The sequence below is a fragment of the Gopherus evgoodei genome, chromosome 17, assembly GCF_007399415.2.
Source record: "Gopherus evgoodei ecotype Sinaloan lineage chromosome 17, rGopEvg1_v1.p, whole genome shotgun sequence".
In the NCBI taxonomy this organism is placed as follows: Eukaryota; Metazoa; Chordata; order Testudines; family Testudinidae; genus Gopherus; species Gopherus evgoodei.
The window spans coordinates 518,443-546,114 of NC_044338.1; the positions used below are offsets into that span (position 1 = coordinate 518,443).

General features: G+C 47.8%; 2 protein-coding genes across 9 annotated transcripts in view; both read right to left on the reverse strand.

Annotated features, from left to right (window-relative positions):
- The window catches only part of SLC43A2 (solute carrier family 43 member 2), a 62,031-nt gene extending 39,907 nt beyond the window's left edge, over nt 1-22,124 (reverse strand). For 2 of the 5 annotated variants that reach the window (XM_030536993.1, XM_030536989.1), the window contains exons 1-2: nt 17,683-22,124; nt 6,476-6,672 (exon numbers count right to left, since the gene is read on the reverse strand). In XM_030536993.1, the coding sequence (XP_030392853.1) occupies nt 6,476-6,635 (160 nt within the window). In that variant the 5' untranslated portion in view covers nt 6,636-6,672; nt 17,683-22,124. Of the gene's footprint in view, nt 1-6,475; nt 6,673-7,922; nt 8,467-10,189; nt 10,315-17,682 lie in introns of those variants that run through there. The other 3 variants (XM_030536990.1, XM_030536991.1, XM_030536992.1) reach the window with 3 other exon arrangements.
- A 92-nt stretch (nt 22,125-22,216) lies between these two features.
- Nucleotides 22,217-27,672, reverse strand: part of LOC115636637 (scavenger receptor class F member 1-like) — a 29,524-nt gene continuing 24,068 nt past the window's right edge. For 3 of the 4 annotated variants that reach the window (XM_030536997.1, XM_030536996.1, XM_030536999.1), the window contains 4 exons: nt 27,016-27,144; nt 26,827-26,931; nt 25,171-25,288; nt 24,621-24,729 (listed from right to left, as the gene is read on the reverse strand). In XM_030536997.1, the coding sequence (XP_030392857.1) occupies nt 24,715-24,729; nt 25,171-25,288; nt 26,827-26,931; nt 27,016-27,144 (367 nt within the window). In that variant the 3' untranslated portion in view covers nt 24,621-24,714. Of the gene's footprint in view, nt 23,522-24,200; nt 24,342-24,604; nt 24,730-25,170; nt 25,289-26,826; nt 26,932-27,015; nt 27,145-27,672 lie in introns of those variants that run through there. The other variant, XM_030536995.1, reaches the window with a different exon arrangement.

A 27,672-nucleotide genomic window follows, 5' to 3' on the forward strand; every position in this document is an offset into this window, starting at 1 on the left:
ACTCATTAACTGCCCTTTGCTGACTTCTATGCATCCTAAGCAAACAGTACGCCAGGGATGAACTTGGCCCTCCTAACAATGGTAACTGCCATCTCAAATCTTTTGCATCAGGAAAGATTCAAGCAACCTAATCTAGAATTCAGGGGGGGGGGGTGAGGAGAGAGCCAGGAGAAAAGACAAGAACAGCTGGGAGATGGAGGGTTCCAACACATGCAGACTTTCTAATCTGAGATTTCTTTTGCAACACATACTTATAAACACATGAGGTGCCCAACCATCTCTCATTTCCGTTTTTGCTTCCCATATTTTCTTTGATTTCTCAGACACCGCATATAGAAAACTAGAATGAAGGGGCTGTGTTTGGGTGAACAACTTGACTTGCAATACATGGGTTTCCTATGCCCATAAGAAATTGGCTTTTCATTTTAGTATTTTATGCATTACACCCTAAATTTAGTTTGCGTTCCAACCCATACCGTGCACTGTCTGCTTATACCATTACGATGAACTTCCAGTTGATGGAATTTCCCTCCACCTGGACAGTCAGACTTTTAAAGTTAAAGTTAAATTTTAAAATCTTCCTCCCCTCCCCCCCCATATGATCTTGTGTTGCTGAGACAGTTACATGGTACCAACACCACCTCCACAGCACTGTGATTTCAGTAACAAGTGCTTTAACAATCAAAACAGAACATTGCCAAACAAATCGAACATTTACCATGTTTATTTGATTAATGATCGCAGAGTCACATGTCTGGCCTTTCCACAAATAAGTCACTTCAAACTGTGATTTGTAAGAGCCACTCATGGCTGCAGATTGTGGGTATGCATACACAGCAACTAGAGACCTGAGGCTGATGTGTGCTGGCTCCTGGCGGTTCAACAGACTGTGGGGCTGTTTTTTATTGTTGTGTAGATGTCCAGGCTCTGGGCTGAAGCCTGAGCTCTGGCACCCTCCCACCTTGCAGGTCCCATAGCCAAAGCTCCAGTCTGAACCTGGAAGCCAACACAGCAATAGAACAACCCTGTAGCCTGAGCACAAGTCAGCTGTCACAGGCCAGCAGCAAGTTTTCCTTTGCAGTGTAGACATACCTTCACTGTCATGGGCTCCACAGCTTCAGCTTAGTGCTAAATTCCAAATGAGTTAACAGGCAACATTTTCCTTCTACTTTTTTGTATTACAGACCCAACAAGCTGTAACTCAATTACTACTTTTTAAAAATCAGCTTTTTGGTATCCTGCAACCCTACCTCAGCAACCCTCTGTCTAACTAGCTCTTTATCTCTGCAAACTTCAAGGTCGTTTCAAGGTATATTATAAAGTCCTTGAACATCAGCCTCCCAACTCATATCACAAAAAAAAAAATGCAGCAACTTATGGCCCTGAACACAACAGGCTTCAGAGTCCCCAGTAATTACCAATAAAGGCTGCACATCCAGATAAAGTGTGCAGAATCAGCAGTCACCCAATGGAAAAAGTTCAAGTTCAAATAGTTTTGAAGGGCAATTAATAGTAAAATTAAAAGTGGAGCAAAGTGTCACTATCAAATTCCCAGCCAGGTTCAGTCTAAATGCACCTCCCAGACAGTGCCCAAGGATGGCATCTAGCCCAGGACAGGAGTCCTCCACTCACCAACCTCATCACAGAACTCACTCTTTCCTAAGGCAGTTCTACACTTAAAATGCTGCACCAGCACAGCTGCATCACTGTAGCGCTTCAGTGAAGATGCTACTCCTCTGACAGGAGTGTTTCTCCCATCGGCAGAGTTAATCCACCTCCATGAGAAGCAGTAGCTACGTCATCAATGGGAGAAGCCCCCCGTCGACATAGGGCTGCCTACACTGGTCTGGTCTAACTGTGATACTCAGGGGTGTGGATTATTTATAGCCTCGAGTGACAGTTATACTGATGCAAGTTTATAGTCTAGACCTGGCCTAAATAATTTGTTACTTTGATTCTCTTACTTTTTCAGGAATTCCTCCCCATTTTCCTTTAAATAAGGCTACCAAGAAATCCATAGTCTCACCCTTGGCAGAGCATTTGGATGGAGATCCATATCATAGCTGGAAGGATTTCTGCAATGAAAAGCACCAGCCTATTTCTGAATTACAGCCCCTTTCAGGACTGATGCTGAAATCTCCAGAAATGAGGCTGCAAAGGGGACAAGGTCTAACTCTCTTTTAGTCTGAAGGGATCACAAGGAACAGAGTTTTTGCTGATGAGAGGGAAAGCCCTGCTAGTAATCTTTAACTAGTTAGGAAATTTTCTATGCTGCTCACATGTAACTATTGCAGAGTCTGAATGACAAATGTTCAAAGGTTAAGTTATAAAATTTCATTCCCCTGCCAATCTTTAGCTAGAAATCCCTCTCCTATTTATCTCTAACTATCCTGGTAAGGGCTACTGGTTGTAATTATTACTGGGTAGTGCTGGGGAAAGGGGTCACCTACACTGCATAACTCTAGTTAAATTAATCAATGAGCTTAGACTAGAATTCAGCCCACCTCTCTCATCTGCCTATCCACTGAGGCTCTTATAACAGTATCCATCACTGTAGCACAGCTCCCATCACACAGGGAAACTGAAGGAAAATTATAAGGGCGTCTTGGAGTGACCAAAAACCAAATGAGATCTTTGGGAACCTACTTGCCTTTGAGCTTATACATCTTTCCCCCCCCACTTAGCAGTTGTGATTATAGGCATCAGAATAAAGAATTCCTAGGCTAGAAGAGGGTGGGGAGAGGGAGAGAGAACACGGATCATAATTGGTCTATGGAACTCACTGCTGTGATACTGAGGCCAAGCATTTAGCAGAATTCTAAATGGATCAGACATTTACACAGATAAATAGAACATCTAGTTATATTAGATAGTAGTTATATAAAAGATATGGCTTATACACTGAGGCAGGAGTTAACTACTGACAAGGTGAGGAAAAAACTTCCCCTGTGAGCAAGCTATTTCATCATTGTCCAGGATGGAGGTTTAACACATTCCTCTGAAACACCTGGCACTGGCCACTCTTGTAGACACAACTAGGTGGACCATTGTTTTAAACTGGCCTGGCAATTTCTCTGGTACGGAAAATTGTCAGAACAGAAAATATGTTATCATATCACCGAGCTGGGAGGAGTTGGGGGGGGGGGGGCGGGATGGGCAGAAGATGGCAAAAAACAATAAAAAAGGATTACTTGGGGCTCACAATAAAGTTGGGTCCTGGCTAATTTGGAGAAGGGTTGGAGAGTGGCTATTCTTGGGGAAGAGTTTAGACTGCATGAATTACAAAACCAAAGTACATCCCATCCCAGCTCCAGCTAGTGAGGAGCTTATGCAGAGGAAAGGACAAAAATCCAATGTTTCTGTTTAAAGAGGTGGAACTCTGGAGAAGTTAACTAGATTATTCTATGTAGATCTGCTGAGCCTCAACTCACCAGCACAGACAGCTGAGAGAATACTTGCAATACCACCTGCTGTCTTTCATGATCATATAAAACGGAATTTTCTAGAATAGTTAACTCAACCCAGAAAGCTTAAAAGAACTGGATGGCGGATTAAAAACAAACAAACAAAAAAAGCATGAATGGCTATCTAATTGGCAATCAATTCTTTATACCTTGTGCATAGGGAAGTACCATGGAAACCACAGAATGTCAGTGTTGGAAGGGACCTCAGGAGGTCATCTAGTCCAACCCCCTGCTCAAAGCAGGACCAATCCCCATACAGATTTTTGCCCCAGATCCCTAAGTGGCCCCCCTCAAGGATTGAACTCACAACCCTGGGTTTAGCAGGCCAGTGCTCAAACCACTGAGCTATCTCTCTGTAAATAACAAAAGGGCTCATGTCTACACCACAACTAAACACCCACGGCTGGCCCATGTCAGCTGAAGGAACCTGAACACAATTAAACAGCCCCATAGCTCTAGTCCTGCAAATCTGAGTCAGCTAACACAGGCCAGCCATGGGAACATAAATATCCCAGATAAGCAACAGCTGGGGTGAGAAGCATGAATAAACAGAGCTTTATTCGCACAGCATCCCATACTAACCACCTAACAGCACATGAAGGAGGGAGACAGACTGTTTCAGTCAGGGCCATAACGTGTAAGTATCGGATGCGATGGATCAGACCATGGGCTAGATCAGTACCCTGCCTCTTGAACTGGCAAATGCTAGATACTCCAAAAGAAGTCAGTCAAGCTACTCTTAATGAGCCTAACCAACTGTGCATGCCAATTCCTTCCCACCCACCCCAGGTAATCAGATTGTCATACAGGATGGTATTTTACTACCTTTGTTCTGTTAATCTGCACAGTTACAGAGAGGTTATTAATGGTTATACATTTTAGATTAGATGGCAAGAAAAATGCAACATACAAAACTGTAAGACTAGGACAACTTGCAGCATTCTACAATCATAATGTATATAGTATGTGAAATGAAACACTTAGCCAGCATTGTAGTGTAGCCAAGCTAGGGTGAAAGAGGCGGATGTTTAGAGTGCAACATTGCTGTGTGTTGCTAGTTTAGGACAGGAGGGTCTTTCAGCCATCCACTCTTAGTCACCTCTTCCTGAAGTTTTGTTCACTCCCCCCAGACCATATTCCTTCCACAACCACCAGTCACCCAGCTCAGACGTCTCTGCTGCTCTCAGCCCTGATCCTCATTCAGTCAGTTTGTGTGTGTGTGTGTCTCTCTCTCTCTATCCATCCCAACAACCCCCAGCCCTGACTCTTCCCCACATCAGCTTCCCTGACTCATGCATGGCCAATCACCTCTGGAGAGACTCCAGGGATGCTGCTCAATTTGCTGCATTAAAAGTTTGTTCTTTCCTCTTTCAGTTCTGCCATTTGCCTCATCCAGTTCCCTCTCCTCCGTGACTGGCTCCATACACCTACAATCCCCATCACTACACTGCTGCTCCTCAAATTTGTGCCACCTCCTTCACCCATTTCTCTTTCAGCCCAGATCTTGTCAAGTTTCTCAGAAGAGACCTCTCCAAGGTGAAGGCCGTCCTCCCATTCCCTCTGCAGATCCTCAGCTCACAAACCCCTCCTTGCTCAGATCAGGTACACCTCTCCTCTCCACTCCCAATCCCATCTCCCATATTCTGCCATCACAAGTGATAATCCAGCTAGCATCCTCCCCATAGAACAGGGGCAGTCACAGGGTAGTTCTTGGCTCATCACTTCCCTTCACCAGAGACTGGCACTCCTGGCGGAGCAGATGATGCTATACAAGACAAGAGAGAAGTAGCAGCAAGCAGAATTGTGAAGTTACTCAGAGATGAGGATAACAGACATGAACTCGATGCAGTGAAGCAGAGGGAGCCAGTAGAAGGATCAAAGGTGTGTACACAAAATGGTCAGAGTGTTGGGTAAGGAAAATGGTCCTCAGTAGCAGCATTCTGAATGGACTGTAGGGGGTGGCATCAGCATTTTGGGATACATGTACACAGTGAGTGGCAGCCCATAGCAGAAAGTCTCAGAGTCCAGGTTGACAGACTCAAGCTTGTGGGGCTCGGGCTGACATGCTAAAAATAGCTGTGTAGAGGTTGCAGCTTGAGATGGAGCTCCGGCTCTGAAGCCTAGCAAGTGGGGTGATCTTAAGAGTCGAGCCACAATGTCTACACAGCTATTTTTAGCATGGTAACCCAAACCCATCGACCAGGATTCTAAGACTCGCTGTCATGGGCTGTGTAGATGACCCAGGGAGACCAGTGATGAGAGGTTACAGTAACTGTGGGGAGAGGTGGAGGTGGTCTAGATGAACGTTCCTACTAGCTGGACAGAAAGAAATAGGACAGAGCTCAGAAACACTGTGGAGGGAGAAGCAGCAGGATTTGGCCAAAGCCCGGATGTGTGGGCAAGAGAGGGTGGACTTAAAGGTGGGCCCAATGACTTTTCCCCAGACTCTCCTGCTCATGTGCTGCACCCCACTGGCTCGGCTTTCCTCCATTCCCTTTTGTCTCATACCACGAGCAGCCCTGAGCATCTCTTGTACACCTAGAATATCTTCCCTGTTTTGTCACACTTTCCCCACAACCACCTCTTTCCATAAACTCTAATCAAACAGCATATCAGAACGTTCTCTTTGAAAGACCAGCAAGACTCCAGCTAGAGAGGCGAGGCAGAGGAAAGACAGTATAGGAAGGCTTAGGAGTCTTGTGTTTGCCTAGACTGTAAGATCCTCAGGACAAGGCCCAATCTTCACTCTCTCTGCAAAGCACATGACACACCAAGGATGTTGTATATAAGTGTTATGTCAGCAAGTCTCCAAGAGAATCTAGGGAGGGAGAATGCATTCCTCCAGGTCTGATCAGTGCATCAACCCTAATCACGTAGACGCTCTTCACACCAGCACATACAGACTGCAAGTTGCTTTGCCATGCCCCAGTCCTGACATACAACACGGTCAAATCTCCAGAACAACAGACTCAGCTGAATTCATGTGAACAGCCCCCAGATTTCTTCCTTACCTGGTTCATGACAGAGGTAGGAGTAAAATCCTTCGGACTTCAGCATGATGAGCAGTGATGCCCAGCCCAGAAGAACAGCAGAGAAGAGAAGATTCTCTACAACAGCTGTGCATGCCATCCACCAGCGCCGCCGATGTGCAGTAGCAAGTGTGGGAGCCATTGCAGCACGGGAGGACTTATTTCTCTAGAATCTAAACCTGTAACAAATTGAAAACAGGACTCTTAAGTTCATTCCCATGTGTCAGTATTTATAGAGTTAGATATTCGTTGCTGCTACTTGCAGGTAGGTGCTACACGGAACATAATTCAAGTACAGATATCTGCTCTGACAGATGTGCAAAACTACACGCAAAATAGAAGCCATTGGGGTGTAAAACTAAGCTCTGCAGAATGAAATTTAAAGAGTCAATGTCAAGCCGCCCAGGAGGGAAGGGAGCACAGGTGCACTTGAACCTGGCCTTATTATGGTCTCTCTGCTGCATAGACCTGCTGTTCAGTATGAAAGCACAGCCTGGGTGAAACCGCAGTAGGAGATGTCTCCCACTGCCTGCTCAGAGCCCATTTTTATGGCAAGCCCAGCGCTCTGCCGACACCTGTAGCGAGACGGAGAGAGAGGACAAGGCAGACCTTTTAAAGGTGGCTCCAATAAGAAATACAACAGAATGGAGAATCATCCAACATATCAGTCTATCTGCAGCACTGAAGGCAGGAGAGGTTTGGGCCCTTACAAGGGCGCCAATCTGGTTATCTATGCCTGTTGAGTCTCAGCCATTCTTGATCATTTTGCGTCCATCAAGCTTGAAGAAATGATGGATTCACCCTACACTGGAGTGCAGATCTGCTCTGAAGAGCAACTGTGAAAGTGGTGTTTTAGAAGCAGTCACTAATTTTGGCTTCTCTATTTCAGACAATTTGGGCCTGGTTTTCTAGAACTTTGGAACTCCAAAATCAGTGGCCATTTTGGAAAACTTGGACTTTATTTCAGTTCCTAAGCTCAGGGTCTCTACCTCAAATATCTGTGGACAGATTCATTGGTCTGGCTAGATCAGTGGTTCTCAACATTTCCAGACTACTGTTCCTCTTTTGCAATCTGATTTGTCTTTCGTATCCCAAGTTCCACCTGACATAAAAACCTCTCTGGCTGCTCAGCTCAGAAGGCAGTGCTACCAGCAGCACAGAAGTAAGAGTGGCAATACCATACCACCACTGCTGGCAGTAGCACCACCTTCAGAGCTGAGCAGCTGGAGAGCAGTGGCTTTTGGCCAGGGTGTTCATGTTGTTTGTAGCACAGGAGGGCTATTTTTTAAATCCTGTGCCTGTCCCACCCTGCAATATCCACTCCCACATTGTTTGTTGAATTTTTATCCCTCTCCCACTGTTATGGCAGTGGGTCCTGCAGGACCATAGAGTCTGTTGTAAACTTGACAAATAAGATGAATTCACCTACCCCCTGGAAGACCTCTGCATATCCCCAGGGAGTACAAGTACTTCTGGCTGAGAACCACTGGTCTAGAGGAGACTCATAGCCCCATTTGAAGAAGCCACTTCTATAGCCACATTTCAGAGAAGAATCCACTTTAATTATGATGAGGGAGAGAAGGCCATGAGGAAAAGTCAGGAACACCAGGGCTGCCTGTGATTACTGGATCTAGAGCAAGTCCCAACTTATAAGGTCCCTTCCTCCTGGCTCACCCCCAGCATAGAGGGTCTGACCCAATTTACTAAGAAGCTTGAGCCATGGGTGTGGAGTAAGTCTCACCCCTAATGCTGCAATGAGAGGCAGAACACAACCCCTGCCGCCACGTGTACTTCCCCACTCACAGAACCCAGTGTCACCTGGCACAAGGGGCAGTCCTGCCCCATCCACATGTGCTACCATGACCCTTCTTCACCCCCCACAACAGCCAAAACCAGTCTGAACTGGCCACAGCACTGTGCAGAGAGGGAAGAACAGGCGCCAGGGCAACCATGCCAGCCACAGAATATGCAGAGACTGACCCCCACATTGGGAATCCCAAGGTCTGACACAGAGCCCCCCCAGCTGCCCCCATACACAACCCCCACTTGGCTCCAGAATATGCTTCCTAACCTCAGCACTCCCTGCTCCATCAATCCCCCCCACCCACCACTTCCCCCTCCAGGTACACCAACCCCCTCGGTACCCCCTCCTCTCCATCAGTCCCCTCCCTCAAAGTGCCCCCAATTCCCCCCTCCAGGTACAATAACCCCCCTCGGTACCCCCTCCTCTCCATCAGTCCCCTCCCCCCAGAGTGCCCCCAACTCCCCCCACTGGGTACCCCAACCCCCTCGGTACCCCCTCCTCTCCATCAGTCCCCTCCCCCCAGAGTGCCCCCAACTCCCCCCGCCGGGTACCCCAACCCCCCTCGGTACCCCCTCCTCTCCATCAGTCCCCTCCCCCAGAGTGCCCCCAACTCCCCCCGCCGGGTACCCCAACCCCCCTCAGTACCCCCTCCTCGCCATCAGTCCCCTCCCCCCAGAGTGCCCCCAATTCCCCCCTCCAGGTACAATAACTCCCCTCGGTACCCCCACCTCTCCATCAGTCCCCTCCCCCCAGAGTGCCCCCAACTCCCCCCACCGGGTACCCCAACCCCCCTCGGTACCCCCTCCTCTCCATCAGTCCCCTCCCCCAGAGTGCTCTCAACTCCCCCCACCAGGTATCCCAACCCCCCTCGGTACCCCCTCCTCTCCATCAGTCCCCTCCCCCCAGAGTGCCCCCAACTCCCCCCACCGGGTACCCCAACCCCCCTCGGTACCCCCTCCTCTCCATCAGTCCCCTCCCCCCAGAGTGCCCCCAACTCCCCCCACCGGGTACCCCAACCCCCCTCGGTACCCCCTCCTCTCCATCAGTCCCCTCCCCCAGAGTGCTCTCAACTCCCCCCACCGGGTATCCCAACCCCCCTCGGTACCCCCTCCTCTCCATCAGTCCCCTCCCCCAGAGTGCCCCCAACTCCCCCCGCCGGGTACCCCAACCCCCTCAGTACCCCCTCCTCGCCATCAGTCCCCTCCCCCAGAGTGCCCCCAACTCCCCCCTCCAGGTACAATAACTCCCCTCGGTACCCCCACCTCTCCATCAGTCCCCTCCCCCCAGAGTGCCCCCAACTCCCCCCGCCGGGTACCCCAACCCCCTCAGTACCCCCTCCTCGCCATCAGTCCCCTCCCCCAGAGTGCCCCCAACTCCCCCCTCCAGGTACAATAACTCCCCTCGGTACCCCCACCTCTCCATCAGTCCCCTCCCCCCAGAGTGCCCCCAACTCCCCCCACCAGGTATCCCAACCCCCCTCGGTACCCCCTCCTCTCCATCAGTCCCCTCCCCCAGAGTGCTCTCAACTCCCCCCACCGGGTATCCCAACCCCCCTCGGTACCCCCTCCTCTCCATCAGTCCCCTCCCCCCAGAGTGCCCCCAACTCCCCCCACCGGGTACCCCAACCCCCTCAGTACCCCCTCCTCGCCATCAGTCCCCTCCCCCAGAGTGCCCCCAACTCCCCCCTCCAGGTACAATAACTCCCCTCGGTACCCCCACCTCTCCATCAGTCCCCTCCCCCAGAGTGCCCCCAACTCCCCCCGCCGGGTACCCCAACCCCCCTCGGTACCCCCTCCTCTCCATCAGTCCCCTCCCCCAGAGTGCCCCCCGCTCCATCAGCCCCCCACTCCGTGCACCCCGCTCCCCTCAGCGTCGCCGCGGCCCCGGCTCACCCGCCCAGCGCGCGCTCCGCTCTCGCTCGCTCCGGTTCCACCCGGTGTTTTTATTCGGCTCCTTAGACAAAACAGCGGCGGCAGGTGATTGGTGGCGAAGGGGCTGGAAACAGGCGGTGGCCAATCAGCGCCCACCCGGCATGGGAGGGGGCGGCCTCGAGGCCGCCCTGCCGCTGAGGTCCCGAAGCGGAGCGCGAGGGGTTGCTGCGCCCCACACCCTCGGTGCACCATCGCCCCCGCTGCCCGGTGCACCCCTCGCCTGGGCCCCTCTCCCCTGGTGCACCATCGCCCCCGCTGCCCGCTGAGCCCCTGCGCCTGGTGTCCGCTCCATCCCCGCCTGCTCCCACTGCACCATCGCCCCCGCTGCCCGCTGAGCCCCTGCGCCTGGTGTCCGCTGCATCCCCGCCTGCCCCCACTGCACCATCGCCCCCGCTGCCCGGTGCACCCCTCGCCTGGGCCCCTCTCCCCTGGTGCACCATCGCCCCCGCTGCCCGCTGAGCCCCTGCGCCTGGTGTCCGCTGCATCCCCGCCTGCTCCCGCCGCTGTGCCCCTTGCCCCCACTGCCTGCTGCACCCATCGCACGGGCCCCTTGCCCCTACTGCACCCATCGACTGGGTCCTTCGCCCCATTGTCCCCATCGCTCACTGCACCCATCGCCTGGGCCCCTTGCCCCCACTGCACCATCACCCCCGCTGTCCGGTGCACCCCTCGCCTGGGCCCCTCTCCCCTGGTGCACCATCGCCCCCACTGCACCATCACCTGGGACCCTCACCCCCATTGCCTAGTGTGCCATCTCCTGGGCCTGTCACCCAGTGCCACCCATTGCCTGGGCCCTTCCATGCACCCATTGCCAGGGCCTATTTTATTGCCATGGAGTACCCAGGCATTCCTTGCCTGGATGTAGCTAATTTCCTGTTACTACAGGATCTAGGTACCCAAAACTGTAATGTATCTGGGCCCCCTTGAAAGCTCACCCCATTGCTTTATTGTTCTTATAGTCACAAAAATGTCACTACTATTTCACTGTTGTCTCCTGTAGCCTTCTCCATCCCATCCTGAGTCACTAATGAGAACTACCACCAACTTTCCTTTCTGTAACATCCTTTCCCCTACCTGTAGGCCTCCCGCTTTTCCCAGTACTCTACTTTTTGATGAACTGACCTTGGCCCATATTCATGGCCATTTATGACTGGTCTCATTTTCCAAACTTTGGGGCATTTCCCTTAGCCCTGTAGCCCATGTAACAATGATAAGATACAGGATAGGAAGATATTGGAGAAATGCAAGAGATTGATAGGCCTAGGTCTATACAGCTCAGCTTAACCACTTAGATTGGGCAAGGCCCAACAGTCCTAGAAGTTGCTTAATAGAGTTAGCACAAGTAAATAAACTAGCAGTGACCTTAAGTCATAAAATGGCATAAAACTTTGTTTTGCAATATTCAAAATGCTGAGATTACGCATAAAATTGCTGACAGCTGATGGCAAGAAGTCAGTTGGTACCAGTTTAGGGTAGTTTTGGAAGAAAACATTAGCAGATGTCCAACTGCACATAGCCATAGTAACCAATTGACATATATGCTAATGAGCCTAAACTAATTAATATAATAACCTATAGAATAAGAACACCCCAACATTATGAGGGTGAAGAAGTTGAGATGTGGTCTAGGAGGGAGGAGATGATTATACATATGTATGAGGAGAATTGGCTTATACATATATATGAGGCCTATCAAATATCCGGTCATGGGTTAAGCCATTGGAGTTCTCCAATGGCATGCTGGAGCCAGACTAGGATCTGCCTCAACCTTTTGAGTGCTCCCCAAGGATAGAGGGAGTATTCATATGTAATGGTGCTGGACATAATTACAGGACTGTATTACTTCACCTTATTTGGACTGGTTTACTCAGAGGACTAATCGTCATGAAAATAAAGATTTTACAACTCCAAAGTCTTCCTTCAGTGTGAGTGGTGTTGTGATTGTCATATACATCAGAGCATCCAACTGAGCAGTAATTCCAATACAAGTGAGCCTGGTCTTGGGGCAAGAATTTCAGTGTCAATTGGGGATTCAAAGTAATCCGTATAATTAAAACATAATCAATAGATTTGGCAACACTCCCCTCTCAACTCTCCTGAACATCTTTTCATCTTTTTAAATTGTGGAGTCCAAACTGAAGTAATTATTCAACTTCAGGGCTGTCAAGTGAGCCAGTCTGTCAGCCTTCCTTCCGCTCAGGAGACTCCCACTGCTATAGTCACATACAGCCTTCATGTCACCTTTGTGGCAGCTTCACCTCATTGTCTCTTACTGAATTTCTCATTGACAATAACCCTTATACCCTCTTCAGTGGTCCCATTTTCCCTATTCTGTATGTGTGTGAGAGATTATACACCCTTCCTAAGCAAAGCATGCTATGCTTGTCGTTATTAGTTCTTAGTTTACTGATTTGGGGTCATCTGTGGCTTGTACCATACGTATTCACTATTTCAGACCTGCCTTCCAATCTATCTGTGATAGTTTTGGGTATGGAACCAGGGAGTTGGCACAGTTCAGAGAGAGAGGAAGGACCCCCAGGGGTGGGAGAGAGGAGCAGCATTGTACTGGGTTCCAGTCTGAATCCACTGACTAAGCCTTTGTAGATACCAATCATGCTGAAAAACAAGATATAGAAAAGTGTCAGCGGCAGCAGATTTAAAGCGCAAGTAAGGCTTGTGGGGAGGGGCACAGCCCTGTTAGAACCGGTTTGGGGAACTAGTCTTGCGTGAGCTGACGTGGAAGGCTCAGCTGCTCCACCTGCTGGATCTCGTCAGCACAGCCTGGTTTCCTGCTCACAGAAACATTACCCAGGGACTGGCAGAGATTGCATTTCTGCAGCTGTGTGTGTGTGACAGGCAGGTGTAAATACCGATCTCGTTCCATAAGGATTTTCACAGAATAATCCCGTCTCTTGCACCATCTCCAGGTCATCTTCCTGCATGGTAGCACAGTTAACTGACCACGCACATCAAACACACATAAACATTATACTGAGTAATTGCAGACTTCCAAAGCCTCACTCAGTGTAAGAAACTCTCTCAATAAGGATTGGTTTTAAGGCAGTTTATAAAAATCTCTCCTTAATAACAAACATAGTAATAACAAACACCATTAGCAGGAATAGTGAATAACACTAATTACTCTTAGGAGTTTTTTTTTCCTTTTTCAACATCCTCATTTCAATTCCCATATTGATCTATCCAATCCCTTAGTCCACCATGCCCTGCCCTCAACATTTGACTGTAGCCTTGTTCAACCCTCCAACTCAGAAATGACTCATAGACTCATAGACTCTAGGACTGGAAGGGACCTTGAGAGGTCATCGAGTCCAGTCCCCTGCCCTCATGGCAGGACCAAATACTGTCTAGACCACCCCTAATAGACATTTATCTAACCTACTCTTAAATATCTCCAGAGATGGAGATTCCACAACTTCCCTAGGCAATCTATTCCAGTGTTTAACTACCCTGACAGTTAGGAACTTTTTCCTAATGTCCAACCTAAATCTCCCTTGCTGCAGTTTAAGCCTACTGCTTCTTGTTCTATCATTGGAGGCTAAGGTGAACAAGTTTTCTCCCTCCTCCTGACGACACCCTTTTAGATACCTGAAAATTGCTATCATGTCCCCTCTCAGTCTTCTCTTTTCCAAACTAAACAAACCCAATTGTTTCAGCCTTCCTTCATAGGTCATGTTCTCAAGACCTTTAATCATTCTTGTTGCTCTTCTCTGGACCCTCTCCAATTTCTCCACATCTTTCTTGAAATGCGGTGCCCAGAACTGGACACAATACTCCAGTTGAGGCCTAACCAGTGCAGAGTAAAGCGGAAGAATTACTTCTCGTGTCTTGTTTACAACACACCTGTTAAAGCATCCCAGAATCATGTTTGCTTTTTTTGCAACAGTATCACACTGCTGACTCATATTAAGCTTGTGGTCCACTATGACCCCTAGATCTCTTTCTGCCATACTCCTTCCTAGACAGTCTCTTCCCATTCTGTATGTGTGAAACTGATTGTTCCTTCCTAAGTGGCGCACTTTGCATTTATCTTTATTGAACTTCATCCTGTTTACCTCAGACCATTTCTCCAATTTGTCCAGATCATTTTGAATTTTGACCCTGTCCTCCAAAGCAGTTGCAATCCCTCCCAGTTTGGTATCGTCTGCAAACTTAATAAGCGTACTTTCTATGCCAACATCTAAATCGTTGATGAAGATATTGAACAGAGCCGGTCCCAAAACAGACCCCTGCGGAACCCCACTTGTTATACCTATTCTCTTGACTTGATCTTCACCAAGCACTCTCTCTTTGATCTCTCTGTTGCTGAGTTCTCCCTCTCTGGTCACCTGGTCTTTTTGAACAGTGCTCTATCAGTGCTCACCCTGATCCAGCTTTTCTGTGACTTCCAATCCATCAGCACTAAGGACTTCTCTGCTCGCAGTCCTCTCCTCTCTTCCTTTTCTTCCACTGACATGGTTGTTGATTTTCTCCGGCCTTCATTCTCCTCCACCCACATCACTTTTGCCCCTCTTCCATCATAAGGTCCACCCTGCCAGTCCCCGTAACTCACTCACCATGACATTGGCTTCCTCTGTTCCTGCTCTCACACTGTGGGATGTAACTAGCGGAAACCCTGTGATCAGTCTGACTTCCTCCCTTACAAATTAATTCTCTGGCATCTTACTTGTTAAACAACTCTACTTCTCCAACTTGAATGGATCCCACACTAACAATCCCAGACACCTTTCCACCACCTTTGACTCACTCCTCAATCCCTCCCCTTCTCCTGCCTTCACTTCTCTCTCCACACAGGATCTCACCAATTTCTTCCAGGAAAAACTGGCAAAAGATGACATGTCCTCCACCCTGTCCTCCCCTTCTTACAACTTTTGCCTCCCATCACAGGCACAAAGTTTCTTGTGTGCTCTCCTCTAACACCTGTACTTGCCCCAGTGACTCCATTCCAAACCATTTCCTGGGCTACCTTGTGCTCACTCTCATCTCCCCTTACTCTTCTGCTTAACTTCTCACTCTCCTCTAGTTCTTTCCCTTCACAATACAAGTGTGCTTTAGTTTTTCCTATCTTAAAAAAATCACCTTGACCCTGCTTGCCTCTCCAACTACCACCCCTTCTCCCTGTCGTCTCTAAGCTCATTCAATACAGTCTACAATCACTGTCCAGAGTTCCTTTCCTCCAATTCCATCCTAGACCCTCTCCAAATTTGGCTTCTGCCTCTTGCACTCCAATGAAACTGCCCTTGACAAAGTCTCTAATGACCTCTTTTTAGTTAAAGTTAAAACCAGTACTGCATCCTCATCCTCCCTGACCCATTAGCTGCCTTCAACACAATCAACCATGCTCTTCTTGAAATCTTAGCTTTCGTGACTCTGTCCTCTCCTGGTTTTTCTCCTCTCTAATCACTCCTTCAGTGTGTCCTTTGAAGATTCTTCTCACCCCCCCCCCAAGTGTCCTGTGGGATTCCACAGGTCTCTATCCTTGGTCCCCTTCTCTTCTCCCTTGACAGCTTACCTCTGGGTAATCTCATCTGTAAACACAAATTCAGCTATCATCTCTGTGCTGACGGCTCATAGACCTGTCTCCACCAGACCTGTCTCCTATCCAAACTAAAACCTCAGCCTCTGTCTCTGACATAGTTTCATGGATGTCCACCCATATACTCAACATGGCTAAAACACTTCTCCTAATATCCCCCTCCCCCAAGTCCTCCCTGTTACCTCCTTTCTTGATCGCTGCAGACAATATCATCTACCTGTCACTCAACCCGTAACCTCTCTTCTAGGTCCTCACATCCAGATTACGTCTAAATCTTGCAGATTCTTTCTAAACTAGAGTCTCTGCAGTCCATCTGCACAGCTAAAATTCTTGTCCATGCTCTCATCATCTCATGTCTCACTACAATATCCTTCTCTCTGGCCTTGACAAATGCAATCTTTTCTCACTGATATCCATTCAGGGTGCTGCTACAAAGATAATTTTCCTAGACCATGACTTTGACCACATCTCCTCTCTCTTTGCAAACCTTCACTGGCTTCCCCATCTCTATTGCATCAAACATAAGCTACCCACCTACCATCTTTTACATGCTGTAGAGCTGTTAATGTTTGCCTCCAATCAGTCCATGGTACCAACTTCCATTGCTCAGTTAAAATTTCAAACAAGCACCTTTGTGCTTTCTCCTATGCTGTCCCTCACACTTGGGAGGTGCTTCGCCCTTTATTTTGCACCCTGGGACCAGCTCCTGGTACTGAGTTAAGAGTTTAGAACATGATGTCTATCAAAGGCAAAAAAAATATATCTACTGACTGTACCAACAAAGCCCATATTAAGGAAGGCTTATTGCCATATCTACCATTTCACTGAAAACACATATATTCAACATCACCAAGCAGAAAGCCTCTATAAACTACAGGGAAATACATAAATATCCTGAGACTTTACCAATCAATTGACTACCCTTCTAATGTTCACGTAAATCTGTTACCCAAGATGTTATTCATATCTAGTATGTAGATTTATACAAAATAACAGATTTAAGGGGAAGTTTATTATGCAGAATTTGTAATTACATTTAAATATTATTAAATTCTAAACATAAAACTATACATTTATGTATGTTGTGCACATTAACAAAATTTTACTCCTGTTTTCTGATATAACATACAGTGCTGAGTCCCATGTAACTATTTTCATTTATCTTGAATACATAAAATTCATTCAAACTGTCACAGTCAGGCAGCTTTGTAAGTGCTGAGATGCATTTCATGTTGGAAGAACTAAAATTTGGCCTATCCTTTTCTTTATATCTCTGTTGGCAAAGTTGGAATTCTTTACACACATGGAGGGGTGGAGGGTGGGTTTCAAACATAACGCTTTTCTAAAGAAAATTTCAGTATTGCATCACAGCTCTGTGTAAATCTACAGTGGCAAGCCAGTAGGCCAGCTCTCAACACAATCAACAGCAAAAGTCCTACTGACTTTAAAGAACTGTTCTCCCTGTACTGTTTACACATGCTGGGCCCAATCCTGAACCAATTAAGAAACCAGATTTTAATTTAAAGTTTCAAACTTTTAATCTGTCACATTATATATATATATATATATATAATTGGAAATATACCTATCTCCTAGAACTAGAAGGGACCTTGAAAGGTCATTGAGTCCCGCCACCTGCCTTCACTAGCAGGACCAAATACTGATTTTTGCCCCAGGTCCCTAAGTGGCCCCCTTCAAGGATTGAACTCACAACCCTGGGTTTAGCAGGCCAATGGTCAACCCACTGAGCTATCCCTCCCCCCTGAAAAATTATGATGGTTTAATTGTAACAAAAGAAAAATATGAAGGGTGTGTTTGTAAGATGATCAGACTTACCAAGCAGGGAAGCTTCTTTTACCGCAGTCTAAATGGAATATAGTAGCAGCTACTGGGCACCTACCTGCTGGAGAAAGTCCAGACTAACACGATGAGACGGAATTTACTTCCAGGGTAGCTGTGGCTGGATTGAAGAAGTGTGTGTATCAGCATGTGTATGCAAGCGATATACAAAAAATGTATTATATCCTATTGTGAGACTCTGCTTCCCAACGTACACAGGTAGTAAATTACAAATACACGTGCTCTGTAAAGGGGACCCAGCATTCAACACTATGCAGTTCCACCAGTACGAGTAACAGGACAAGCACTATGGCAAACAATGAACATGCCTTTGTCCACTGTGTCATCTAACCATGGCTCACAGCAAAGCTAGGTAAGGCAGTGGTGAAGACGACAAAGCCCCATCTACGCTACAGCTTCCAATCTTGCTGTTATCAGTGGAACTGCACCTGTGGTGAAGTAAAGGGCCTATTTCTGCAAGTGAACGCGCACTAAGAGACCAAACTATAAACTGAATTAAAAGTAACAGGGCCCACCTTAATTCTGCTGATACACTCACATCCACCACAACAGTCCCATAAATCTCTGCACATAACAACTGTTCAACTTTCCCTCTGCCATCTGGGGGGTGAGAAAGCAGAGGGACTAATCATATGATGCACTGCCTTGTGGATTTATAATTTTTATAAAGATATTATCACCTGTAGTATCAGCAATCCCAGATTAAAACTTGGATGAAAACCATAATCTTTTGATCATGCTCTCCCTCATATATGCACAGAGCTCAGCTGGCTCTAGTCTCACACCAGCCTCATTTTCAGTCATTTTAAAGATGAGCACGTTGTAGTGATTCTCTGAGATATGCTCAGAAATAAACAAGTGGGTAATGAAGGAGATAAACCCCTATAAACATCCACCCTTGCAGGAACAGCAGCAATCTTGACTCACCAGAATGCTACTATTTTTTATATTGTGTTATTAATTATCTAAAATTTTGCAGAGTTTATATCCAAACAACCACGCTTTCTCCCTATTCTATGTGTGCTGTTGAGACATGAGCAAGAGGGGACACAATACCTCTGTGTCCTTGCCTCTTATCTAGGAAACACCAGGATTAGCAAATTAGATCCTTGAATACAGAACACATTCCTATCATGGTGAAGATCTTTTCAAGCTTGATAGTTGTCTGCTTGACAGGAAAGACAGTCTAATTGCTGGCAGCTATTTTATAAACACAGTACCTGCAGTGATTTAGGTCACATGAGATTAATTTCTGGCATCACAGTAAAAACATAACTCCACTCACTGGATATAAATATCCCATTCTGATTAGAAAAATGTCTGCATATAGAGCTTATTCTGATACATTTCTGCCATTGTAATAAACATACCTTAAAAACAGAAGCCAATAACGTATCAAAAAGGGACTTGATCACATGAGGCATGTGCAAATCTAGGATTCTACTGGAATGACATTACAGCATTAAATTCTACTTCCACAAACCCTAGATGATGTGGCTACAATTCTTGCCAAGCAGACTACAGGGCATATGGCAAAGGCGCTTTAAACAAATACAACTATTAGTTTCAAAACTGAAACACACTGATATGGAATTTTCCTAAACCACCAATGAAGAAATAATGGATCCAAGGCACACAAGTACTCTCCTGTTTGGAGGTGTTCTACTAGCAAGAAAAACAACTAAAATCTCTGACCAAATCTGTTCTGCAAACTTTGGCTATTTGAAAGCATTTTAACCTTGAAGGTCCAAAGACAAAATCAATGACTTTCAGATCACTGAGATCAGCATAAGGATTAATAAATGAGGAACAGCTGGTAACGTACTCATGCTGAGACATTCCCAACCTGTCCCTCTCTCACAGCTCTGATTTTGCTGCTACTGTTGTCTCTGCATGTTCAGATTTATACATTAAATTTAAGAAACAAACCAGAAGCTGAAACAATGCACAGGACAGCAGAGATGAGTCACCCTAAATCTCTGAGACTATTTTTGGGCATGTCTTTGTGGAACTGAGCTCATTTTAATTAAGAGCTGTTTACGTTCAGAGGCCTCCACATCACTGATTAACACAAGAAAACAAGCAAGAACCACATTAGACAAATCAACCCAAACCCAGCTCAGTGCTATAAATGCTTTTTAGACTTGGCTTCTTGAATTACAGTCTGTTTCAGGTGTTTCTAAGGTGCCTAACACCAAATCTCTTGTTACTCAGGGAATCAAACTGTTTTCTGAGCCCCTCTTCACTCCCTTAGCACTGAGGATTGTCTCTTCCCATCTCATCGTGTTTGTTGCCTGTTGAATGCACAGGTCTGCTCCTGTCCACCCAAGTGAGACTACCTCATTGCCCAGGTGTAGTGGTGTCACATTTGAGGCATCTGTTGACAGTGTATGGTTTAAAGCTGTAATTAAGGGAATTGAAATGACAATTTCCCCACTGGATAGAAGTTAATGACTTGGAGAAACTCTGGCAATGCTGCTTTCTACATGGACTCTTCATGCTAATCAGGAAAAAGAAAATATTTTCCTTCAGCAATAAACTTACAAATCCTGTCAGACTCAGACCACTACGTTTGCTCTAAGGTTCCTTCACAGTTGCAGGTCAGTGCAGGTTTCTTGGTATATTGGAAACCCGCACATAAACTCTACATTATAGCATGGACCTTTCCCTACATTGACTGCAGCTGTAGAAATTAATATGTTTAGATCCTTCCACATAAGCCAAAGTAGTTTGATAAATTTGCACAAACCCAGATATTCTCTGTCCCAGAATCATTCATATGTGACCCAAGTGCCCCACAGAAGGCTGCTCTCTGGAAACATTCTCCCAAGTCCCTGGAGCTTTTATGCTCACAGCCTGTCATGCTCTCCATCTGGGAATTTTCAGTCCAGTCCCAGCTCCTTTGTGACATGGCAGTCTGAGCTCAGCAGTGGGAACTGGTTACAGGGCTGTCTTTCTGTCCCAATTCCCCACTGGCACTGCTTCTAATTGTAGGATTTTCAGCTGGTCCTATCAGTGCTGCTGAGTCAGAAAGAGTCCCCTGTGGGGAGCAACTGACAATAGTCAGGGAGGGAGGTGTGGGTGCTGCTCTCTGCAGGGATCCCATGGGCTAGATGGGCAATGACGACCTTGGCACTCAGCACCAGTCAGTCTCTGTTTGTGAGCTCCCTGAATAGGGAGCCAAGTCACTGCTCCCTGCCCTCATAAGCATATTGATGGCAGGAGCTAGCAGTGTGCTATTTCCTCCTGCAAGGGAGGGAGATAGTGCTGGCCTGGGAGCTGCCAAGTCCCAAGCACTCAAGCCCCAAGCAGACACTTTCTTTGCTTGTGCATAACATCTGCTCTGCTCAGTGTGTTGCCTGACAAGGAGAATTGGGAGTGGGGCAGGGATCACTGACCCCTTTGTTTTCTACCAAGAACAATGGAAGGCTGCAGGCAAGACTGTCCTTGCAGATCTGGTTTTGGAGCCTAGCAATGATTTGAAGAGACCCCTGGAACTGGTAAGGGTAGGAAGACTGATTTTAAGACATGCATTCAAGCCCTGGACCTGCCACAGACTCCTTGTGTAACCCAACAAGCCACAACTGAGGAGTCAGGTTGCTAAGCAATCCCCTGACTGAATGAGGCCGGCCAGCTGAGGAGGAAGGAGCTGGGTTAGAGCTATACAGCCAGGAAATTGGCAGCAGAAACGGATCTGCAGGGAAGGAGTTTGCAGTCACTTCCTGGAAGAAGGGAGATGTGTCTGGGGCTAGAGGCAAGTACCCTACAGTTACTCGAGCGGGGAGTTTGGGCTGGCAAACGCAGAGAGGTAGGCAAGGCTCATGGAAAAAACCACAAGGTATGGGGTAGGTCAGACTGGCTGCCAATGAGAGGGCCCCTGAGCCAGGAACCAGAGTAGAAGGAGGGCCCGGGTCCCCCTACCAGCCACTGGAGGAGTGGCACGGTTTCAGCAGTAAAGGGAAGACGGTCATTTCATATGGAGGAACTTTGATACGCACACACTGGAAGGGGGAACACACATGGTGACTCGGCTGGAGGGCCAAATCATGAAGAGGGAGCCCCTTGAGTGGCAGACAGCAAGAGGATGGAGGAGGGCATAATGACTGGCCAGAGCTAATCCCCAGGACGGCCAGAAAGAGGCATCACTAGTGGTGAGTGCCCCCCCGGTGACATGCCCATATAAGTACCTGACTCGAAGGAGAGGTAACCTGTCAAGGAGCATGACAACTCATGTGCATCGGCTGTCTCTGTTACTTCGCTTAATTTAGACTCCTGAACCTCACATGGATGGTATTTTCCTAAAACTTAACCTTGTCTTATTGGTCAGCCCAGCAAGCTAAAAGCACAGTCACCAAATAAACATGCTGTCAGGTACAGTCACTTCTTCTGACTAATCTACTTGTATTGGAGGTGCCTGAACTGACTTGCCCGCAGCACAGTCCTTCCTTGGTAATGATTCATGGCAAGACGAACATGGAACTCAAGAGGGCATCTCGGTAGCCCCATTAGGTAACATTGCTACTCATAGCAAGTTGCCTCATTTGAACATTAACATGCAATGCAGAACCTGACCCTGCAGGACACACAGAGATTTAATGGTAACGTTAGACAATACTCTAGTCCATGTGGCATGTCTGGGAGGTGAAATTCTGGGTTCCCTCTAATACCAGACATGTTGCAGAACTAGCACTCTTCAATAACTCCTTGCCTGCTCTGCAAGGTACACTGCCCCCTGTGGCCACAGCCACATCGTGATGACTGTCACAGTTCTGAAAAAGAGGCAGGATTTGGGTCCTGGGTGGGTTTTCAGGTGTTGGCCTCACAGTTAGGGGAGATGGCAGGAGACTCGTCTGAAGGATAGTAATTTGGAGACACATTTTCATATTTGGGTTCCTCCTCAACAACAGCCTGTTCATCTGTTTCTAGATTTCTGGCCTCTTCAAGACTTTCACTGTTCTTGGGGTCCCCTGTGACCCCATCTTCTCCTTCCTGAGCCACTAGTCTTTTCAATATAGGAGATGTGGGGATGAGAGGTTCTCTCTTCACAGGAACATCTATCTGGTGTCTATCTGTGCGGAGCTCAGGTGACTCACAGGGCTCCAGACCTGTCATCTTGGAGCTCTCCTTGTGTGGAGGGGCTGGCTCAGGGAACATGTCTCTGGAGTCCCTCTCTGGGCTCAGGACCCTGCGGGGAGGTTTCTGGATGCTCTCAGTACTTTTCCTCACCATGGGCTCCTCCCTGACAGCCCTTTTTACTCTCTGGAAGCTACCCAAACGTTTCAGTACAGCCTGAACTGTCCCCTCTCTGCTTCCATTGGCACTCTCATTGAGCTTGGTGGATTTCCCTGCTGTCCCCACAGTCACATAAATGGTTGTGACATTCTGCTCCTTCCCTCTAACATCCAAAGTGTTTGGATTCAAAGCTGCCTCAAGGGCCTCGACTCTCTGGGCCACATGTCTGCCACTGGACACTGCCGTCCTATGGCCTCCTGGGGTACCCCTGGGGGAGGGCCGGTGGCTAGCCTCAGCCTCGGAGATGGGCTCTGGGTTTTCGTAACAGTCACCTGGCGACCCACCCTGCTGGGGCCCCTCCTCTGGGTCAGCAAGGTGCTGGCAAGAGGGAAGTTTGGTGAGACCCCAGGAGGCTTTGGGCTTCCGAGTGGTATTTGGTGTCTCCATGGAGCCACTTTGACACTGAGGGCCAAATTTAGTTCCTTCTGCAAAAGACACCGAGGGCCTCTTGGCTCTGGCAATGCTGGATGTGCGGGGGATGGTGAAAGGCTGGGAGACGTCCTCAGAGTTAAATGCTGATGCATCAGGAAATTCATGACACTTGGAGCTGCCTTCCTGAAGCTCAAAGCCTGCCACTGCAGGAACATCTGGAGGAGGAGGAAAGGAAGGGGGTTAGGCTGCTTCTCCCTTGGCTACATAGGTTTCCAAGAAGTAAGCCACCAGCGTACCGAAGGCTTCTCCTTAGTTCAGGGCTCAAGGTTAGAGCATGTGGCCTTTATCCTCTTCACTATGACTGAGGGCTTCTAGGGACTATAGTATCCAGAACTGGCACCACTTGGGGTTGCACTGCCTTCTTTACTCCTAGACTTGATTCTAGATTCATGAGAGTGGATGGTGGGTAAAGGTGCTGAGGTAGGTTTTTGCACACTGATGCCACAGGGAGCCCGGGACAGGGGTGGGGGTGTCTTAACTGGGGCAGCTATGAAAGCACAAACAGCTGCAATGAGCTCTGAAATTATTTGAGGGAGTGAGTTATAAAATCAGCAATTTTCTGAGGACATGTAGCTCTGGTACATACCATAGCATATTTCCATTTCACACTAAACTGATGGGAAGGCCTGAAACAGAGCTCAGCCTCCCTGTACGGAAAGGAAAATAAGGAACTAAAAATAATTGGTGCCTGTGTGTAACCCAAGTCCCTTGCAAATCCCTCCCCACAAGTACACATGGAATTAAATTCACCCTGAGCAAACGGCCTCTGTCCCACTGGGAAGGAGAGTTGAAAATGAGTCTTAAGAAGATGGTGAAGCAACTGGGCAGCGTTACCTTCTCTGGCAGGGACACAGTAGGCTGGGCCCTCATCGTCAGTGTCAAAGGAGGAGGAGAAGGAACTGTCTGAGGCCCAGGCAGCAGAAGGCGGTTCAATGAAGCTGGGATTGAAGGGAATCTCTGTGTCATGGTGGGAGACTGCAAGGGAAGCAAGACTATGAGGAAGAAGCAATCCAGCTCTCAGGATCACATGCTGGTCTACATGTGTTCTAGTCTGTACTGTACCAGGGATGTTCCATGGGGCAGTCACCTGGTATCTGGCTGGCACAGCTTGCTCGCTTGCAATGGCACTTACAGTACAAATGTAGTTCCTACCCTAAAGAACTCTGAAGACACAGACAAAGCAGGGCATAATAAAGAGTGCATCAATCAGGGACCAGTGCTAATAATCCTATTTTTACCTGTGATTCGGGGGAGTTTGTAGCCACTCAGTGAGAGGCAAGGTAACATGGAGCTGAGATTTGCCAGCACCCCCTGCACATGATGTTTCATTCTGGAGACCGCATCACCATCAGCAACAGCCATCCTTGGAAAGAAAGAACAGAGGTGTGTGGCGGAGATGACTGGCTTTCCACTTAAACAAAGCTCACTCCTGTCTTGCTGGGAAACGGAGCTGGAATCAGTTTGGGAGAAGCCTGCACACGTGGCAGCCCCATTTCTGACCAAGTCCTGCAATCTATCAGCTAATGCAGTTTGAGTCATGGGCTGATTTATCCTGTACGCAGAGCTACATGAGTTAAATAAGTAAAAGTAAAATGAAGTAACATGAAATTTTGAAGTAATTCCCTGTAAGGCAACCGAACCCAAGGAAGATGCTAATGACTCTTTATTTGCCTTGAGGCTAATTTTAATTGGCCAGACAAGGTTCCTCTTGCTTCTAGGGCCTTTCAGAAGCAATGGGCCCAAGGCAGGTGACTCTTCTCTTTGCAGCTACATTTCTACAGCACCTGACACTTGTTAGTAATACCTGTCTCTGGCATCCAGCTGGCTGGTTCCACAGCAACAGCAACAGCAGGTGACACAGAGTAATAGGAGGAGTAATGGGATGAGAATGCCAGCTATCAGGGCTCCCTGGTGCTTTGATCCTGCATGGAGAAACAGTGTGGAACACAGTGAAATTCTTCCTTGGCTGGCAAGTTCAGAGCACTGGGAAAGCCATCCTGGAGGAAGGATCTCTGATCTGGGGACCTGCCACAGTGGTCTCAGAATGTTTTAAACAGATCCAGTCCTTTCCAAATCGACCCATTCATACCGCTCCACAACATAGGGCCAGTTAGGGAACTCAGCTCAGACCCAGCACCCAGCTCGCAGAACCAGCACGTCTTTTGATATCGGCAGAGAAACAGTCTCTCTGAATGCGCCCCAGAGCTCTCACTCCTCATCCAGGAAGATGCTGGAGCTCAGGACTGGCTAAGATGTGCTCAGTGCTGTTTGCTCCCGTATGCTCTTTCAGCATAACACTGATGATACCACATTACAGGAGAGTGTATTTCCACTAGGCACAGCCCACTTAGCAAAGCCAAAAGCGAGATGGGGTGCTGATCTCACCACTCCCAACCAGGAATGTATCTGTACATTAAAGTCAAGTGGAGTCTTTGACTTACTATGGCACATTCAGGAACACAAGGACTTGCTCTCAAAGATCAGACCTTTGGGCCATCTATTCCAGTTCTTTGCCTTCAGAAGAGGCCAGTGCCAGATGCTTCAGATGAAAGTGAAAGTCCTCCTACTGGCACTAACCAATGTGGTCAGAATCACCCTTCCTAAGTCTCCTATTCAATTTCAAACTTTGCCCTGCAGTATTTTGTTCAGATGGATTTCCACATTTTTTAGAACCTGGGTCCACACGGGGATGATAAAGTGAGTGTGAGTGCTTCTCCATAATGCAATTATGTCCTTCAATCAACTGCTACAAACCAAGCAATTCTTCATCTACCTACAAACAAGTGACTTTACAATCAAGACTGGATCCATCTCTCTGCTGTAATTTCATGTGACAGACTCAGAGAAACACCTTCACTCTAAACACAGTTAACCATTTTAGTTCCACTCTTGACATACTCCTGACGAATGCTACGGATGAAAATATCACCCTGTGCTACAGGATGGGAACAAGGACGCAGGGACAGAAATATCAAACGCCCAGAGCAAGATTAAGGGCTTGTAAGGCACAATAAGCTTCAAACATGTGGGCTCTGGTTTTTTGACTAACTCTGAATCCCCGTCTAACCTGTTGTGGTACTTGAATCTGGCATGATAGCTCCACTCAGATACACAGGCTTGGGCAGTGCGGAGGGGTTACAACAAGGAAATCAAAGCCATAGAAATGAGATAGGAAATAGCTCATTTCCCTGATCTACAGAGACAGAGGAGAAGAGGGAAGGGAGTTTCCTGGAGGCTCGTGCTGCATGGCAGTAGAGGTACTGCATGACACTGTGCAGAGCATCTTTGCTGGGAACCAGCCTGCGTTCTGGAGCCCAGAGGGCACCTTGGCTTCCACAGCAACCTTTGGCGTCTTGCATGGTTTATACTGGGGGAGAAGGAACCAATTCTCTGCTCTGGGCAGGAGAAGATCTGGTTAATAGGTTATGAATGAAAAGGTGCAGTGCAGGGTATCACTTACTGAGCACACAGTCCCCAGAGTGTGGGTGGCAGGAGCCCCTTGGACATTGGCAGGGGGAAGAACAGTTCGCTCCAAAAAAAACCCTCTGGGCAAGTCTCATTGCAGCTGAGGGGAGAGACAGAAAGAAATGGAAAATGTTCATTTGGAAACATCCCAGCCCCTGCTCACTGCAGCTCCCCTTGCTTTTACCTGATGCCCCAGTAGCCAGCCTGGCAGATACACTCCCCAGACACCGGATCACAGCTCCCATTAACACAGTCCGGACAGGTGAACCAGCATCCATCTCCAAATGTTCCAGCAGGGCAGGATGCTTCACAGCTGCAAAGAGAGGGGAGAATCTGGCTGCTGGCTCATGGGAGAGAGGCTGGCAATTCAGAGGGGCTGTACCTTAGTTTGAGGGTCAGCAGCTCTGTCACGGTGTCACAATGCAGAGGCTGCTTTACATTTGCACTGATATTAACGTTGTTCCACAGGGCCCTGACTTGTTCCTAATCCTACCTGAGGATGGGAACAGTGATCTGGTGGTTAAGCCACTAGAGTCGGACCCAAGAGTTCTGGGTTCTGTTCCTGGTTCTGATAGACTCCATGAGTGACTGTGGGAAAGACATTTAGCCCATCTGTAAAATAGGGATAATCTTTCCTAACTCACAGAGGGGGAGGCTCAGATATTGAAGATACTACAGGAAAGGGAGCCATAGACAAGCCTGTAAATATATATAGCTGATTGTGTTGTAGAGTCCTGCTGGGGATGCACTGGGCGTCTCTGACTTCAACAAGACAAATATTGAATAGAGGTTGGTTGCTGTTTATTTTCATTGTTCTCTGGTATCACACCTAGGGTGACCA